The 19,545-nt window shown below is 41.4% G+C and overlaps 1 protein-coding gene across 1 annotated transcript in view; it reads right to left on the bottom strand.

Annotated features, from left to right (window-relative positions):
• The window catches only part of dve (SATB1_N and homeodomain domain-containing protein dve), a 48,880-nt gene that overhangs the window by 15,564 nt on the left and 13,771 nt on the right, over nucleotides 1-19,545 (bottom strand). Inside the window, exon 2 of the mRNA XM_068291078.1 lies at nucleotides 10,332-11,007. Within this exon, the coding sequence (XP_068147179.1) occupies nucleotides 10,332-11,007 (676 nt within the window). The remainder of the gene's footprint in view (nucleotides 1-10,331; nucleotides 11,008-19,545) is intronic.

Here is a 19,545-nt window from a genome sequence, read left to right on the forward strand (position 1 = left end):
TATAAAACCAGATTTTACAGTGATTAACTTTCACCAAAAAAAAAAAAAACCTAAAAAGGGGTTGTTCTTTATGTTGCTGCATGGCTTCGTTAGAGTATTAAAGTAATCTCATTATCGAAATCTGTCCTATTGGAAACACTATGACTCAATGTTAGATTTCTCTAATGAGAAATTTTGTTTCTATCAACGGAGTTTGCTTAATCTTCAAGTCTTCTAGAGCACATAGTTAGTATAAGATCTATATTTTAGTTGTTTTAAACTTTACTTTATTCTAAGTTACTCTTATTCAGGTCTATAATCACCCATACTTTGTGGCCTTAGAAGTTTTTAATAGATATTGATCCTAATCTATCTTAATGAAGAACGATTCGATCTTCATACATATTGTTAAGCAAAAGATATTGAATATTGACAGAGAATATGGCGAATAATTGTGAAGTCTTTAGGCTTCTTGGCTAACAACCAATAGAGTATAGTTTGTATCGTTTGAAGAGCTTCAACCGTTAAATCTAATAACACACTTAAATGGAGATCTTCAACTATTAACCTATTTATTTGAAAACGTAACCCAAAGTTTGATTTTGCTTTCAACTTATCATTTTATTCAGTCTAGTATTTTCACAGCCTTATACCGTGTTGAGCTCAATGGGTTTGCAGTGGGTGGGGATTGAAAGATATGGGGTGGGGTAGGGGCTAAAAGCGCGGCTTAAGGCTGGCAACTGAGCGAAAGAGAAGTCTCAGCGTCAACAGCAGGAGCAGCATCAGGATGAGCTGTGAGCTCAGTGCTCTGTATAAGTGCCTCATGCATTGTTGTTGTTAGCATCTCGCCTGCCAGCTTTAGACTTCGTTTTAGTGCGTCTGTATTGTGTATCTATGTGTGTGTGTGTGTGTGTGAGTGTGAGTATGTCTGGGTGTTGGGTGTCTGCCAGTATTCAGCAGCAGCAACAGCACAAAACAAAATCTAGTGAACTTCATAGGGATTAGCCTGCACGAAAGCAACAGATTTAAAAGCTTTCGCTCTGCTTTTTAAGTTCATTTGTGCGCTTTGTTGTTGTAGTTGTGTCTGTTTGTATGGTGTGTGTGTGTAGTTGTTGGCTGGTGTTTGCCTTTGTTGACAAATGCGACTTGACAGTTGGTATGTGGTGTGGCAAATCCCTTCCGTCTGCCGGTTCTTCTCAGGGTTCCTTCATTGCAAGAGAGAACAACTTGTACACCAAACCATTGCCTCCATTGCCCACGACCACCTCACCATTCTCCATTTATCCCACTTCACTCATTCACACTAACTGACCACAATAACAGTTCACACATTTCTAGTTTCGAGTCCTTATTTTGTACTTAATTCTTATTAGCCAAGGAACAACACTCTCATCAAACTCAAGTGATATCGAATATCAAAAAACCGGCGCGTAAATTTCAGCACTGACACAAACAAAAACACAGTCAAGAGCTACGTGAAAATAACCAACCTTCTTCCAGCATGTTTGGCACCAAACTGAAAACGGAAACCGAAATGCTCTCTCGGTACGTTTTGGCGCCCCCATGCAAAGCAACAAACACACACACACACAGATGCAGAGAGAAACAAAAGCAAACTCACAGATGATAGCAACATGTGGCAATGGCAATGGCAATACTCTCTCTCTCACACACACACACACACACACAAAGATAAATAATCTCTCTCTCTTTTTGGTATTCTCGCTCTCCCTCTCTTTCTCTTGCTCAGTGTTGCTGTCGGTCGTTCGGTCGGTTGGTCTGGCCCCGCATTACGCTTATCAAAGTATATCTCAGGGATTATACGAAATGAATGGAATTAAGGATTAATTTCCAAGGGATGTCATTTCGTTTTGGGATAATGCTATGTGTGTGTGTGTGTTTGTGTTTCTGGCTGTATGTGTGTGTGTGTTGGTGCTGGCAACAGCTTAAGATATAATGGATTCAGGTTCACAGTTGCCGTCGCCGTTTTTATTTCATTTTTTTCCTCTTTTTTTGGGGGGGTTATAAAAATATATCCAGGCCAAGCATTTTGGAAGTTTTTATAATGCCAAAGCGAGTTAGAGGATGAGCAGTAATGGAAGGACTCATGGAACTTCCAACATCCCCTTACAATATCAAAGTAATTAGAGGTGACTAAAGCTGTTCTTATAGCGATCACGCTACGAAAATACATATTTTAAATTCTAAGTTTGAAGAGAGATCCTTTATAAGGATCCAATACAATTTTTCACTGCAGATAATTCTCACAAAGAAGAAAGTTAAAGTAGAAGTTTTTGGGAAAGTTAAACATTTACTACTTTAGTTGAAATAACTGTATTAATTTGGATGCTAATTATCCCCCTTGGCGATCCCTGTTAGCCACATCCATGAATTTTCGCCAACTACGCCCCTGTTCATTATAATACCAAACGATCCATAAAACGAAGAGTTAAATCCGAAATAATAATCCCGCACGAAATTAAATCCCTCGCCCACACAGCCAAAACCCCAGTCAGCCGACATCCCCCCCGCCAAACCCCTCTCTCGCCGTCAACGAATATCCCCTCTCACACTCTTTTTCTCTCTCGCTGGCTCAACTCTGTTTGCATGGAGAAAAAAAAAGTTAATCTCCCCAACAGCAGCAGCGGCAGCAGCGATAGAGGCTAGGACGGGGGGGCAACGAGAGACCTGTCACTGTGCGTGCTTCGGCAGAGCCGTAGTAGACGCTGTGTGTGGCCCCCACCACCGCCTTGCCCACTGCCCCCCTTTCCCTTGCTGTGACCCTCGCGGTCTACATTCAAAAACTCCATGCTTTTGGGCCGATTTTGGCTGCAGTTTGCCGAAGCCTCTGTCGCCGTCGCTGTCGCTGTCGGCCTCTGCCGGTTTAAGGATTAACACAGACACAAACACACAAGCAAGCCAGCTAGCACACACATACACGCAAATGCTAAGGAGAGGGGTAAGGGGCTAGGGGAACTGGGGAACTGACATGGAGCAAAATAAAGCACACGCAATGCCCAGAGCACAAAATCGTTGGGATTAATGCGGGATCTACTTTATTGCGAAAATATGCTCGCCAGCCGCTGCTACTGTGGGCAAAGCGATAGAGAGAGTGAGCGATAGAGACAGAGATAGAGAGAAAGAGAGATTGAGTGAATGAAGCGAGGGATAGAGTGCGAGGTAGAGGATTTGATGATTTGGCATGACATTGGACAGCTCGCCGCTTGTTATTGTTGTTGTTGGCTCCTCTGCGCGAATGTTGTTGTTGTTATTGCTGTTGTGTGTTGGGCATTCCAGTGACTTAAACGTATTGGGATTACGTTGCGTATGATTCATATGAAGGCTAAAACAACAAAGCAAAACCCAACCAGCAACAGCAATAACAACAACAACAAGTCCAATTCCATTTATGTATGTATGTATGCTGCAATCTAGTAAGCGAGGGGGGGGTGGGGGAGTGCGCCGAGCTGGGAGACAGGAGAAAGGCATTGAAACGGATTACAGCTCAGCCAAAAGCCTTTTCGCCTACCCCCCACCCACACCCCAAATATGTATATGTACGTATGTATGCAGGCACACAAATTGAAAATGACCGAATGGCCAGTCTGACTACCCCACATCCATACAGCCTGCCAATATGCTGGCGCCCTGGATAATCCTCTTGGCGATCAATAAAGCCTTGCCCATAAATACACTAAAAAAAATTGCCAAAAACTAACAAACAAAAGGTCTAAAGCACTTTTAAATGCATTTCAGAGAGTGACAGAGAGAGGGAGAGAAGGGCATTAGACTTAGGTACATTATAATCAATTACTCATTGATTTCGCTCAGTGCATGGATTTTTGCCAAAACACACTCAACTGAACTGAACTGACTGGCAAAATTGTCTATGTGAAGCTAAGGCCAAGTTCCAGACAGTGCAGTTTGGCATGTGATGGGATTGGTATTGGGATTAGGCATCCCCAAGGCTCAGAGAGGCTCAAGGGTTTGGGGGTAAAACTCTGCCAGGCCATGTCTGCCAGAGCTCAATACTAACTCACCTGATATACACACACTCACATTAGCTGGCGGCCTAATCCCAACATAGCTAAAGCACTTCAAAAGCAAAGACAAAACGAACAAAAAAAAAAATACACACACAAACACACACACACACACACCAAATGCAAAAGCAAAACCAGGCACGAAAACAAAAGCTTAAGGTGGCACTGAAATGTTCCTCCTTCTTATGCCTGCCTGCCTCCCAGCCAGCCTGCTGCCTGACTGCTGCTGGAAACGTGAAACTTCTCTTCTTCATTTGTGTCTGATGGGATTAGAGGCAAAGCCAGATAAAGGGATAAAGGATTCGGCAGTTTTGTGCAAGTTTCTTTTGGCGCCAAAAACTCGCATGCAAAACAGAGAAGACAAGAGAAGAGAAGACAACACACAGACAGAGTTAGAGAGGAAAAGAGAGAGAGAGAGAGGGAAGAGTTGAAAATGTTTGCCGGATTCATGGGTTCGGGTTTTGAGTTCGGGTTCAGGGTTCCAGAGGTCGGGGATAAGTCGCAAAACTTGATGCTTTCGCTTAATGTCCTTGAGTTTTGTAGTGGTTGCTCGATGCCGACGATGATGATGATGATGATGATGAGGATGAGGATGGGGATGATGATGATTTTGTTTTCGCCTGCGGATTATAAACGTCCTTGTGCAGCCAGCCACTCGCAATACGAATTCGTTGTTTGGCGAGCTTAGGGATTTTCCTAATACCCTTAATACCCTTTATAGACGAAACTGAACTCCGTTGCGTGTATGGTGTGAATGGGAGGGAAATGCCGTAAACAGTCTCTATAGACCCTTAATTACATACCCCCATCTCGCTCTCGCTCTCTCTTGCCATTTCCCCTTTAATATGATTAAGTAATCAAATTTCAATCATATAAAATATTGGTAATATGTTCGCTCTTTAAAAAGGTCCTTACATTAACTGGTATTCGGAACGGCAAAACTTGTGCCTTAATTTAAATTCTAATAAACATTTTCACTTAATCCTTTGCCTAATTACAAGTTTTGCTTGAATGAAACCAAAATATAATTCCACTTGTGTATTAATACGCCCAAAGTTACACACACACACACACACATTCAGCACAACCGATTATTTGTGTAAGTTAACATAAGTGATTTATGGCATTTAGTTTTGTTGCTCTAAATAATACTTTGTATTTCTCACTGGCGTTTTAAAGTATCTTGATAATCACGTGGCAAAGACTGTGGCAGCTGCCAGAGACAAAGTTTGAGCCTCGTCCTCATCCACATTCATATCGCCCCACACTTCTACATAGTTAAAATTTTGAATCGAAATCGAAAATGGAGCCAGGAGCCAGAGTTGGAATCCAGAAACCAGGAGCTAGAGCTTTGTCCATATGCTTGTTGTGCTCAACGAAGACTTTAAGCCGTTCGTAATGCGGCCCAGTTGAGTTTATGCACAACACACACACACACGCACAATGAAAAGGTGGCCCAATAGGATACGATTGCGGATGTGGATGTGGATGTGGATGTGGATGTGGATGTGGATGCGGATGTGGATGGCGTATGGTCTGGCAGAAGGGCAGATGAGCCTGAGCAGGTTGGTTGCGTTCGTTGTTTTCGATTCGATTTGCTGTTTATGTGGCAAACATTTAAATCCTTAAAATTTGTAGTAGTTTCTCTGTGTGCGTAGGATAAAGTGTTTGAAATGGAAATGGCGAATTGAAATGGGCATGGACCCTACAACTGTGAGGAGCAGAAGCTGAGGGGATTGTAAGCAGCATCATTGTGAAGAAAGGAGAATATGGAGTGGAGTAGATAAACTCTAGTTTTGCCACTGCAACTTTACTCAAAATTTTACACTGTGCCAAAAGAGTGCACGAAAAACTTATATTTTCAAAAGGAAAACAAATAATGAAAATCTGAACAAACAAATCGGTCTTGAGTTAAGAATTTCAAACCTAATCCATCTAAATAATAACCTGGGCTGAATGATCCTGATTTCGATCCCATAAATGAGTTTTGGGGGACTATAATAATATATATATAAATTTTTGAAAGTGGTCTTCAATTTCTCTCAGTGTGGCTCAGGCTGTTGGCTTAACTCAATCAGCATCACCTGCACAACAACATGTGCTCGGGCTCTAGGTCCTGTTAGTATTTTTTTTTTTTTTTTTTTTGTTTGAGAGGGGGGAGGCTGTTGTTGTATTTGTTGTTGTTTCACAAATCCCTTTTTGCTTATAATTCGAAAATGTTGCCACCACCCCCACAATCATCTTTCGTCCTCTGCTGCTGCTGCTGGTGCTCCTCCACCTGCTCCTCCTCATCCTCATCCTGTTGCTTTTGGCATTTATTTGAATTTGTATCTGAATCTGAAACTGAATCTACGTTTTGTGTCCAAACTTGCTGCTGGTTTTGGTGTATCTCTGTGTCACATGCACACACAGAGATTGGGCTCAACTCTCAGGGTCATTGAGGTTGAGTTGGGAAAGAGAGAGCGGCTCCTCCTATCTCTGAATGCTCTGTGCATAACGCTTAACACTTAAGCTGCAACCAAATCAACCCAACCAAAGAACCACCCCCGACTGGCCCATGTCTATCAACAACCCACAGCTTAGCCTTAGTAGAGCCCCAAGTCCATATGCACACACCCACACCAACACACACACACACATACTTTTGAAAATGAAAATGGACCCACAACTGCAGCTAGTCTTGTCTGTGATTACGACACTAGAACCACAAGTGGGAATCAAGTCGAACCAAATCGAGTTTCCTATAGGAAAAGTATCCTTTTTTGTTGTGTTTTGGCACTTAAGCCGAAAAAATTCATTTTTGTAACGCTTGATTAATCAAATTTATTTCAATCCAAGTCCAAGAGACATAAAAAGGGGTTTCCATGCCTATGCACAGACATACATACATACGTACATATGTATGTGTGTGTGTGTGCCCCCTTTGGTTTAATCCATTCTTTGAATGGCGACAAATGGGTTTTGAGCTTAATTGAAAATAATCTCTAATACAACAAATGAAATAACTCGAAACTGAATTCTCAATTTAAAGAGTTGCAGAGGAAACTTTAATCAGGAGCAAGCTCTTGGCAACCAAAACCGAAAACCAAACCAAACCATCTAATCCATATAAAGTTCGTTTGGCATTTAACACGTATTTCACATTTCACATACTAAATCTATGTATGTGTATATATTTCTATATGTATTTGTGCTTATTTGGTTCTTTGAGTCTGGGGCATTGATAATCTTGTTTAGTTCATCAATAGTTTTGTCTAAAGGAGTGTATGTGCGTATGTGCGTGTGTGTAGTGAGGAAAACCTGTGTGTCCATGTCCGTGACCATGTCGATGTCGTTGTCGATGCCGATGCTTATGCTGAGATATATCAATGTATCTCTGTATCTGTATCTGTGCACTTTATCTATCTATGTGCAAATGCTTACGCAACAGCTATTGAGCTATCTGCCAGATAGCAGATACACAGTATGCTAGAAGCATTCAAACAGAAGCCTTTTGCATACCTCACATATGTACATACAAACATACGTATTTATATATGTATGTATGTGTGTGTAGACCCAATCCACTCAAAACCACTAGCCTCTACGTTTGTTCCCTCTGCTTCCCCAAAAAACACTCCTCGTATATGCATCGAAATCCCCTGGATTAAGCATATGAAGCATTCATAACGTTTATTTTGTATTCAATGTGTCCCTTTCTATATCTGTGTGTGTGTGTGTGTGCCACATGAGCAGCAACAGCAGCAGCAACAAACAAAAATTCGCATTTGGTTTCATACACACACACATACATGAGGTTTGAGTCAAGCCAGTCCAGAGGGGGTGGAGGTGTGGCTGTGGGGCAGGCTCTGGGACTCCATGTCAACACACACTTGTGGAGCTACTACTACCTACTACTATCCACTACGGGGCACGATGGCAGCAGCTTTGAGAAGAGAAGTCATGAGCGAGTGAAGGCGTAAACGGAAGGAAGCGTGCCAAGTTTGTTCCTTTTCTACTTTGTTTGCCTTTTGCTTTCAACTGCCCCTGTCCTACCGTATCCTACCAATGTGCCCTACACGCTGCCCTTCTTATGCCCAGTTTGTCCTGTAACCTAAGCTGCCCTTATGCTCTGCTTTGCTGTGATTCATTGTGCAACAGGTGGCACAACACAGTCAACCGACAATAAGGTTATGACCAATTTATGCTTACATTTCACCAAATGTTAACTGGCACTCAACATTCACAGAGATAACCGACATTTATCGCAAGTGACGCAACTTTTTGATTACATTTATAAATTCGAAATGTTATTTAAAATTTGTAGTTAGTGTGTTTAAACTTTATATTTTAATTCTAAACGATACATGATGGTCAACAATAATCGTGGTCCAATAACAAAATCGATAACACTATCAATACAAGTGACGATCTTACCCATGAAATCTAAAGTCTAAAAGTTGATTGATAAATTCATAAACTCAACAAGAACTTTAAATTATGCAGTCAAATTTATATACACATATGTATATTAAACACTTGTTGACTTCCATTTGAGTAGTGTGTTCATATATATTATAAATTAGATGATTCATGGATTATCGTCAAGGGTTGTCAGTCCAGACACTGACCTTTCGCTGATCTGTCTTCTAATCAAGTAGAACGACATGGAGACCATTTGGTCAACAAATGTTCAATGACCAAGGGTCAGTTTTCTACAATAATGATTACACTTTATGTGTGTTTGGTTCTTAAAACTAAAGGGTCTTTTTAAGCCTTTTTTACGACTGAAGCAAAGCAGATATACTCTTTAATATTAGAGTAAAGTGTTAAGTTGCACTTACTTTATTTAGTGTTTATTTGAAACTTTTAAGGGGTATCTATACTAAACTAGAGATGGTCGAGTTAGATTTTTGAAATTTCCATGTGAAAATTTTGTGAATCCTAGTTATCTCCCTTCTCTCTCTAACCCTCTCTCTCTCTCTTTTGTGTGTGTAATGTGTTTTGTAGCATATTTTGAGGATTTGCACGACAAAACTGAATGGTTATCGATTCAGGGGGGATGGAAGTGGATGCAGGAGGCATTGGTATTGTTGTTATTATTGTCATTTAGCATTCGCATATTTCTCTCTATTGATGTGTGTGTGCGTGTGTATTTGTTTTGTTGTAGCCGGCGGCTGTTTTGTGTGTGCGTGTTTATTTCGCCTAAGCTGCTCAGCGACGCAACACGATATTTATCCTGGTGCTGACCCGCCGTTTGTTCTCCTCCCCACTCCTGCACTCCTCTCCTCTCTATGCTCCTCATATGCCATCACCCTTTTAGGGATTTCATTTTTGGCTCTATTTTTATTGTGCGCTCTCTCGCTCTCTCTCTCTCTATCATTTCATTTCAATGCGTTTCGTTTCATTTCGATTTATGCAACGTTTAGTATGCAAAATTTTCATACGTTAGCCTTAATAAATCCCCAAACGGCCGCACTTGTCAATATGCAAGCTGTCTACCCTACCCCCACCTTTCTCCCACACCCACCGCCAATAGTTCCCCTCGTTTAGCTGCAGCTGCAGTTTGCCAGTTGGCACCTATAAGCTTATGCACACATATACACACACGTGCGCTTTGGTCGGTCTCTCTCCTGCTCTCTCTTTCTCTCTATGTGTGTGTGTGTGTGTGTGCCTGTCGCGTTCTGCAATTGAAAATCACTGCGCCTTAGTTAACGACACGTTTGTGGATCAACGCGTACGTCCGAAAGACTGAGAGGGAGAGAGAGAGAGAGTGAGAGAATGCGGGAAGAGAGCAACGGAGGATAGACCCCGGCCAATTGACCCCCAACTCAATTGTCTCATTGTACGTTTTCTGTTGTTGTCAATGTTCGCTTTTTTGTTTTTTTCATTTTTTTCTTCTTTTTTTTTGGGGCCATCTCTTTGGAAAGTGGAGCAGGAACATCAGCAACAACATCTGTCATAAGCCAGGCCAGGCCAGTGTGTTTGTGTGTGAGTGTGTGTGTGTATTGTGCTTGTTGTGTGTGCTTAAGGATTCAGAAATGTGCTTTGCATTCGATCGGTTATTATGCATATTGACAATTCTTTGAGAGAATTTTCCAAAAATTTCATTTGAAAATCCAACTGAATTGCATTTTCCAAAGTTATCCCATTGAGTGAAGGAACGAAAAAGAGTCTCACAATGCTTTAGTAATTTGTTATAGCATACTTTAGGGAACTTTAAGTGGATAGAAAGAAAATTGCTCATGAATGAATCCACGGGGACAGAGCTTGAAGTTTCACCTCTTTGATTTTTATGATATTCTAGAATCTAGATTTGTCTTTACTTACGATTTACTTTGCTAACATCGAAATCCCTGCGTGACTCCAGGGCCGGATGGCTGAGCAGTTTTTCGGCCTGCTGCTGAGCCTGTTGTACATGTCCGACAGCCATGCCCAGAGCAGCTGGCGGCAGGCATGAAATGCTTCCAGTACGCTGCTGATCCTCACGTTCCCGTTCGCGCTCCCGATCACTCTTTGGTGTGGCGGCCAATGAGGCATTCTGACTAGAAGCCGCTGAGGAGGACAAAGTGGCTGCCACTGGGCCTTCAGCTGTGGAGGAGGATGATTGCCCGTGCGGTGGTTGAGCATGCGAAGCTATTGGACTACTTTCGGCGGATCGACGACCAGCGGATGAAGCAGCTGATTCACCACCTCCCGCACCTTGTTGTTGTTGCTGCTGTTGTTGTTGCTGATGTTGGTGTTGCTGCTGCTGCTGTTGTTGGTGATGATGTTGCATTTGCAATTGGTTTAATTTCTCCTGGACGCCCTGCAAAGAGCTGCGCCGCGACGACGTCAAGTGTTCCTCGCCACTGGTCACACCTCCCACTCCTCCGAGATGGGGCGGGGATAGTGAATGCTCCTTTTTCACAGCCATGTCCAATGATTGGGGAGATTTGGCATTGGCATTGGCAGCAGCCACAACGGCTGCCGCATTTGCGGCCCGCGTCAACGCCAAGGCCTGACTCTGCAACGAAAGAGAACAGAGAACGGAGAGGGGTAAGTATGTGGGGGAGGGATTATAAATCACAACTTGTTGATTGTTCAATTTTCGTTTTGTGTTTGCTTAGCTAAAAGTGCTCAAGTGAAATTTGTTTTTGTGTGTATCATCAACAATCTCGAAATAGAAAACAACCCAAATTCATTTTATTGATTAAGTCAACAACAACACAATTGATCATGGAGCTGAAGTCGACCGAGAGGTGATGAGTGAGGGGGAGAGACCCTAGACCAAGACTAAGAGACTGAAAACCAGACTGAGACCAAAAACCCTGAAGACTGGCAGGCGTTGATTTCTATTGATTTCCAAATGCCTTTGTTTGCTTTCTATAATTTGGCAAGTAATTTACTGCACAAATCGTGGCGAATCACGAAATTGTCTTTAATGATCTCTTTCTCGCTCTCCTAACCCCCCACCAAAAGATGCCCAAGATCGTTGGCCAAGCGAAGCGTAACTAAATTAATGTGGCCTCTCTTCAGTCCATTAAAAATAAAAAAAAAAAAAAAAAAACGAAATGAAATCAAATGAAAAGTATTTAGAAAAAAAGGTTGAAAACTGGCGAAATTTTCAAGAAAGAACTGAAGAAAAAACTGAAATTGGAAACGGCATTTGACGATTAACGATGTGTTTATTAAGTGAACTAGTTCTTTAGCCACTGAAAGTGGTAGGAACGAGTAGCGAAACAATCAAAATTATTTAGTTAGATGTAAAAATATTTAAGAGATAAGACAGTATTTAGTTTTTAGTCAAAATGTAAAGCTAATAAGAATAATTTAAGAATGGTGGTCCTTTGAAAACTAAGCCAACGCTTTGAACTAGTTCTTTGTCTGCCAAGAGAAACTAAACGGGTTTTGCCTATTACATAGATAACTGGAAGTGGGATTAAGGTCTTAAAACATTTCTCAACTAGTTCTGTCTAAGGAAGAGGAAAACCCTTGTCGATCTTTATGTATTCCTGTGAACTAGTTCTTTTTGGAGAGTTTCTTCTTCTAGACTCAGTTTAAACTACTTTGTTAAACGCCTGAGAACTTAAACTCAATCAAAGAGACAGAGAATGAGATTCATTCGGAGATTTGGCCCACATAATTATAGCGTCTCGCTGTTTCTTTTGCCTGTTTGGGTATTTGTGATATGTTAGCTACCGTTTTTACCGTTTTTATACTGGCTGAGCACGCATGGAATTTCTCATTTTTTTCGCATATATTCGTTTTTTCCTGAAGAGTAGCAAAAAATTATGGCATTGGTATTCGTTTTTTTGGGGGTTGATCGCTGATCGTGCGGATAAACTTAAATCGAAGCCGATGCCAATGTCTGGGTCTAAGCTTGGACTTGGCCGATTGAAATCTCGCCTCTGGCTAGTATGTCTTCCGACCCCGAATCAAAACCGAAAAAAAATAGAGAGAAAAAATAAAACATGTTCAGAAAACTTAATAAAGACCATGTGCGGATGGTGGGGGTGGCGGAGGGGAAGCCATCTTTCCACAGTAGCCACATCGAGTTAGCGATCAGCGACAGCAATAGCCATCGATCTTATGTTATAATCATCGTCAGAACCTCTCAGAGCAACGATTTAGGCCCGCAAAAATTCATTTACGCTTTAATCAATTTCATTCACTATGCACAAGAAGCCGATGGAGGAGAATCTCATGGAGTTTGCCTTAGGGGGGGAACCAGCCACTCAGTCAGCCATCCATCCATCCATGCAGACACAGACATGTTACTCTTGGCAGCACAACCAGTTGGTCACTTTACCCCCTCTCCTTCCCAGTCTTACATCTCCGCCTCATCCTCCTCTCAATCGCCATGATTGTGGCTTCTGTTTTAGCGGGCCACATGTCAAAAAATTGACGAAAATTCGATCAAAAATTTTAATTGATCGCCCTGCAGTGATTCTTTTTGGAGTGGTCGGTTGGTTGGTTCATTGGACGACTTCAACATAAAATTGATCTGGGCATAATTTTCAGTTTGCCCTCGAAACGGACTCGTGTTGTGATTATGTTAATAGAGGGGAGAGAGAGCAGTAGTAGTAGCCGTGTTTCCTCCCCAAAAACACATTGGAGGATCACTTTGGAGGATGGTTTGAACGGTCGGAGTTGGAGATGGAGACGGCGCTCACTTCTGCCGGAAACTGTATTGCCAGCGGCCATAAAAATTGTGAAACAATCAAACAACACAAAGTTTCAATGGCAACAAAACTTGACTGCACACACATGACGTTAATGAAACCGACATGATCAGGAGGTCTACTACACGATCATCCTTTCTATGGCCATCGATTAATGAGAAGAATACTTGATCGATATCACAGAATCTGCTCTACTTTTGTGCCATCTTCTTGGCCTTCCCTTGGGCTCAAGGGAGATATTTATCATTCTGTTCTGATTCGATCATCCGTTTGCTCATCGGTTAATATCTCTTCGCTGCTTCTTTTCATATTTTTCTTTTCGTTTTTTGAATATTAACCTGTCAAAGGCCATAATTGACAACGTTTAACTTTGTCTTTGTCTCGATTTATACATATATAAAAGAAAAATTTACATTTTTATGGTTCAATAAAATGAATCAGAGGAGGTAGCAAAAAAAAATATGAAAAGATGAGGGCTTCGCGGTAAGTAATTGCAGCACATAATAATCTCGCATTTAATAATCCTCATTAAACAACAGCAAAATCATGTTGGCCCCGACAACTCAGGAGCACGAAGAGTCCAGGAGTCCGAGGGAGAAGGGGAGTAGCAACAGTTTACACTAACAAATATCACCACCAGCATATGGACAGAGGCAACAGCTCCAGCATCGGCATCTCCAGCCGCCATCCTACATCAGCCTCATCATCATCATCAACGCATCACGGGGCTGATCGAAATTAGAGGGCTTCAGTGTGGAAGCATTTTTTCGGTACCTAACCGAGCAAAGACCAAAAAATTCCACCCAAAAATCAAAAATGATATAAGTATAAACCAAAAAAAAAAAACAGGGAAGCTGCTTCTGTTTTTTTTTTTGGTTTGGTTGAGCATCAATCGATGGATGATATGACGAGCTGACGTTTGGGTTGACGTTTGCTTGTCGTCAATACGTCGCCTAATAACACGTCGCAACAGGTAGTCCCCAACCATCAAGCAGATCGGACAGATTGGACATTGGATCGGACACTGATCGTACTGAAGATACTCCCCTCTCTCCGTTCACCGATCTTTTAAGTTTTTTTTTTTTGGGGGCCTGTGCTTTGGAATTTCAGCAATTGCATGAAAAATATGAAATTAGTTTGGGACTTTTGGAGAAACAGTCCCAAAAAGTCAGAGGAAGAGAGAGAGAGAGAGAGAGAGAGTCTGAAGCTATTGCAAAGTTTTAATGTGTTTTAATCATCAAGTAGCTGTGCCTTCACTCCACTGCCCACTCCCCACCCCTTTGAGTAAATTGTTTTTTTATTATCACCAAAGCATCAAGGGATCGCATCTTGTGGCATCTTGTGGCTCTGTCATCCTTCTGATCCTTTTGCTCTGCTGTATGTGGCACATTCCATTTGGGCTATAAATCGTTGTTGCGCCCTGGATGGCGCTGTCTTGTCTTCTCTCCTTGTCCTTGGACAAATATCATTTGATTTTTACTTTATTTTTTCCTTTTTTCCTGTGCTTGTCGAAGAAGAGATTGTGTTTGCGTGATGGGAATAAATAAAATAATCGTCTGTGATCATTGTCATCAAGATGGTGAGAATGATCACTGAAGGGGAACGCAAAAATCCCAAACGCCTCAGTTGAAACAAGTTAAATTTAGTATTTATCTTTTGGTTAAACTAATTCTAATTTTGGGCCGTCATTTGTCTCTTGTGTGTTGTGTGTCTTGTTCTTGTCATGTTTGACTGTCAGTAAGTGTTGATCACTGAACACTGATCTTAATCGTCTTTAAAACTTACACAGAGCCCAAAGTAGTAGCCACCTCCAACTCCATCACACTGACATTCTTGGCCGTCTGAGATTATGTCTGACTTGTGTCTCTTGTATGTCATTTTGGTTTCTTTTTTTTTTCTCTTTTTGAGTTTTTGCCAGATACAACCAATGAAGATTCAGTTCCAGCTCCCGCAACGACACATTACCATTTCCATTGGTTGATTTCAGGTTTTTCTCTCATTTCAGTGCTTCGTCTCTCGAATGTTATTAATTATCATCATCAGCATCTGCGTCAGCATCAGCGGGAGGCGATCATCGTCGTCTTGTTGGCTCTGTTACCTCTTTTTTGTTTTGCTTACTCTTGGAGTTGAAAATTCCCCAAGCGAGGAGTTGGAATTCGGCGCGTAGAAATATCATTCTCCCTCTGTGTTTCTCTCTCTCTCTCTCTCTCTGTCTGTCTGTCTCTGTGAGTCACTCAATCTGTTTTTGGTAATTTGTATGAGATATTTGGAATTTGTGCCCAAAAAGTTTTTCATCCATTTATGTCTCTGATTCTCTTGTTTATTCTCCTTGCTACTCGGTTGTGTTTCTGGTCATGTTTCTTGTCCTTAACGAAATTGTGATTAAGTGTTTCAATATATAATGCAAGTGACGAAAGGCCAACCATGATGAGAAGAAGATGATGATGATGGAACGAACTAAAGGGACTATACCATAAAAATAATTAAAAATCAGCAAACGTTTTGAGTGCGAAAAAACGCCATTTAAAGATGCCACAAAGCCGCAGATAAGCAAAGACACAATACACACTACAGCAGCTGAGTGAGAAAGAGAGATAGAGAGAGAGTGAGATGGATTGAAACCGGTTGACAAAAATATGCGATCAAGTTGGAACGATAGCCAAGATCCAGCAGACGCATCAGACTTGAAGATCGAAGAATGTTTTACCAAATTACGCGATCGAGAAGCTTGTCCAACGGCTACCCAACTACGCGATCTCAAGACACTACCTCAGCGGCAGCAGCAGCCGCTCCAGCGACATTTAATTATATTTCATTTCATTTTATTTTACTGCCGCTCAAACTTGGAGCTGAAGCTGCTGCTTCTTCTTCTCCTTCTTCTGGTGGTAAGGTTTTTGGTAGGTACTCGACGCATTAATGATGACTTTGCCCTGAATTGCCTGGGCATACACTCAATAATAACAATAATCATAAAGGGCAGCAGGCAGTAGCTGCAACATCAGCAGTAGCTGCTGCAACAGACAACAGGCAAATCGCCAATTGGCAATGGCATGTCCATGTCCATGTCCATGTCGCTGTCCATGCCCCAAGATTCCCTCCCTCTTGATTATGCGCGCGCTCGTCGCACGTCTCCGCAACTCTTCCTGGGGCTCATTATTTCTACTCGTCCACGGCATTAATTTGAGATCATTGGGCTACTGGTCCTACGATGTCAAGAGATCCAGCAACCAGCAGGACAACATGATGCAGTAGCAGACGAAACAGAAGGTGTCGAGTGCTTGAAATGTTTTAAATACAAAAATTAATAAAGCTCTCGCTCATGCTCTCCCTTGGTCTGCAATGTCTGACATTTTTCTTTCAATTACGCTCGGATCCAAGCAGAAGAGTTCAAGCATTGGCAAATTATTGACTTAACACTTAAACACGTAACAAGCGAGCAATCATAATAGGTCTATAGATATTTCCAATGATGTAGTTAAGATATTCACCATCTCTCTCTTAAGAGATAGTCCAGAAACCTGATCACGTTTGCATCGATAAACACACTATAGAATAGTTGTAATATCGATAAGTTTGATCATCTTTCTTGGCGATTATTTAAGGCTTTCTTTTTGCTTAAAGAAAGGATAATGTTGATCTATAAAAAACACAAAGAAAGTTGTATATTCTTAACTGAATTCCAAACTCAACAGTTAAAGTAACCCTCCAAAAGTAATATGTGGAATATAGCATTAACTTATGCTTTTCAGAAGATCCATATAAAGGTTTATCTCCAAATAGAAACCAACGAAACAAATGACAGTTTAATGAAGAAAATTTGATAACGAGTAAATTAGGATTTCATTTTGTATCTTAAATAAATGATGAAATATTTAAATTTATTCAATTTTATAAAGATCCATATCATCAAATCAAGATGGCCTCTGATTTTTTTGAGTAAAAAAAGATTCCTAATGTTGTCTGACGTTTCGTTTCATACATATGTATGTAGTTGAAAATGTGTAGAAGAAAACTGTCGTCATCTTAAGCTTTGGCCCAACTGAACAATCTAACTGATTGCTTACAAATGAATCTCAATTAAAATTAATTCAAAACATGAACTGGGTATTATTTACCCGTTTGACAAAGTGTCAGAGTGGCAGGGGGGAGGAGAGAGAGAGAGAGAGACCCAAGTGTTGGGTTATATGGCATACCAACACCACAGATTGACACACATATCGAGTGGCAACTTCGACATGATGAGGCAAATGGATCATCACTTGGCATATGGAGTGAGTTGAAAGTGACCACTGAGTGCTCAGTGCTTCTTGCTCAGTGGCTTCTTGTCTTTCAGTCTTTATGTGGTCTCCCCATAATGGCGGAGTAGCATCAATTAATTTGGTATTCGTGATTCTACTTAACATCGATTGACCTCAACAGATTAGTGAAAAGGAAAATATGTGTGCCCGTTGCTACTGATGAATGAACTTTGCTTTGGCAACAATCGAGCAACTGTGGAGGAGCATTCCTATGGAAATATTTCATGTGACGCAAATTGTCAAGTTTTTCTTGGTTTCATTTCGTTTCGGTTTGCGATTATATTTCACTTCATTTGTGTGGGCCTCCCAAGCTCTTGCTTAATTGGTGCGATTTAATAAAATTCATTGACAATGATGGTCAACCCAATGCCTTAGCTCCCGCTTCTAACCCAGCAAACCTCCTCCCGACAGCCTCCAACATCTGGTTATGCATCAATTTCTTTCGGGGTGTCGATTAGGCGTAGAGGCTCTCACACAGATATCACATCACTTGATTGATCAATGAGCACGGGCCAATTGGTTTCAAGTTTTTCTCTTTGGTTGCTTTTAGAATTTGCATGAATCTCGGCAGAGGCTAGCGATGAGTGATATCGATCAATTGATCAGTTTGTTTTTTCTTGCTTACTTATTTCTTCGATTGATTGATTAAATGAAATATATTTTGTGCTCTACAGTGAAGTGACGATTATATAAGTCACTCTATTGGCAATAAGTTGGTCAGGGTTGTTGATCATCATCATCGACGTTGTCGTCGTTGTTGCCGTCGTCGTCGTCGTCGTCGTCATCGACAGGATTCATCCCTTGGGAAGTCAGTTTCGCTCTCTCTCATAAATTGCTTGCTGCTCATTTGGCCATGACAAAATTGTGTCCCTTCTTCTTAGTTCTTTCTAACTTTTAACCTATTTAATTGACTTATAATTGGAGTAACCCACACATATCCAGAGACACGCCAGAGCATAGGGAAAGGCTCTCAGACAAAGCCAGACCCAGAGACCCAGGCAGAGCACATTTGGCATCTGTGTAACTAATAATTTTTGTTTTATTTCAAGGAATTCCTCAAGCGCAACACTAAATTCGAAAAAAAGGATCGCAATGTTTTGCTGTCGAGAGGGGGCACTACAGTTACAGTTGAACGAGTTTCTCTGGCTATGAAGAAGGGGAAGACAAAAAGGAAATTATGTATGCCGCCCGCCATGTTGAACTTGAAATTGTTGTTATTTAGCATTTGGTATTTGGCATTGGCAAGGGCACCTAAATAGTTACATACATATGTACATGCATGATGACGACGATGATGACAAAACGGTATAAAAGTCAATTGGGAACGGGGTTGCTTTCGGGTATGTCATTTTGCTTTCTATTGTCAGCTGTTTCACTTGCGTTTTGAAAAGAAAAACTCAGTTTTCAACACTTGCACACAGAATGGTGACCCCGACGACAACAAGCAAGTTAAAAATGACGTTCTATCGCACTTAATTCAACGAAATCATGAAATGTAAGTAAATTGGTGACCCCGACGTCGAGAAAGGGCAACAAAAAATGCTTGCAAAGAACTGCATTTACAACATCATCATTTGTCGTCGTCATCATTATCGACATCGTCACTTTGCGTGTTTGACACTAACCCGAGCAAACCAAATCAAACTAAACCAACCAGCCAGCCAGGCAACAACAAATCAATTCCAAAGACCCCCACCACATGCTGCCCCAAACCCAGTCATTCAGCTGGCCCGGCCATTGGCAATAGGTGGCTCGCATGTCACTCTGTTGTGGCAGCTTATCGGTGTCGTCGCTTTTTGTTATTTTCCATGCTTTGCCTCAACTTTTGGCTTGGCTAAACTTTGCGTGTTAGCTAAAACCTAATCCAAATGCAGGTTACATGATGATGGTGATGGGATGGAATGGGATGGGGAGTTTTGATATGCGGGAATAGAGAAGGTACACGCCATGTCTAACTAATCTCGATGGTTGCGATGTGTTGCGCCATTTAGTGAAATGAAAAACCTCAGTTAGAACTAATTAGAGATAGAGGGGTGTGGGGGGTTAGAGGTAATCGAGGAGATCAAGAGAAGGCAAGAGGGA

This window comes from Drosophila tropicalis, unplaced genomic scaffold, assembly GCF_018151085.1.
Source record: "Drosophila tropicalis isolate 14030-0801.00 unplaced genomic scaffold, ASM1815108v1 contig_593, whole genome shotgun sequence".
Taxonomy (NCBI): Eukaryota; Metazoa; Arthropoda; class Insecta; order Diptera; family Drosophilidae; genus Drosophila; species Drosophila tropicalis.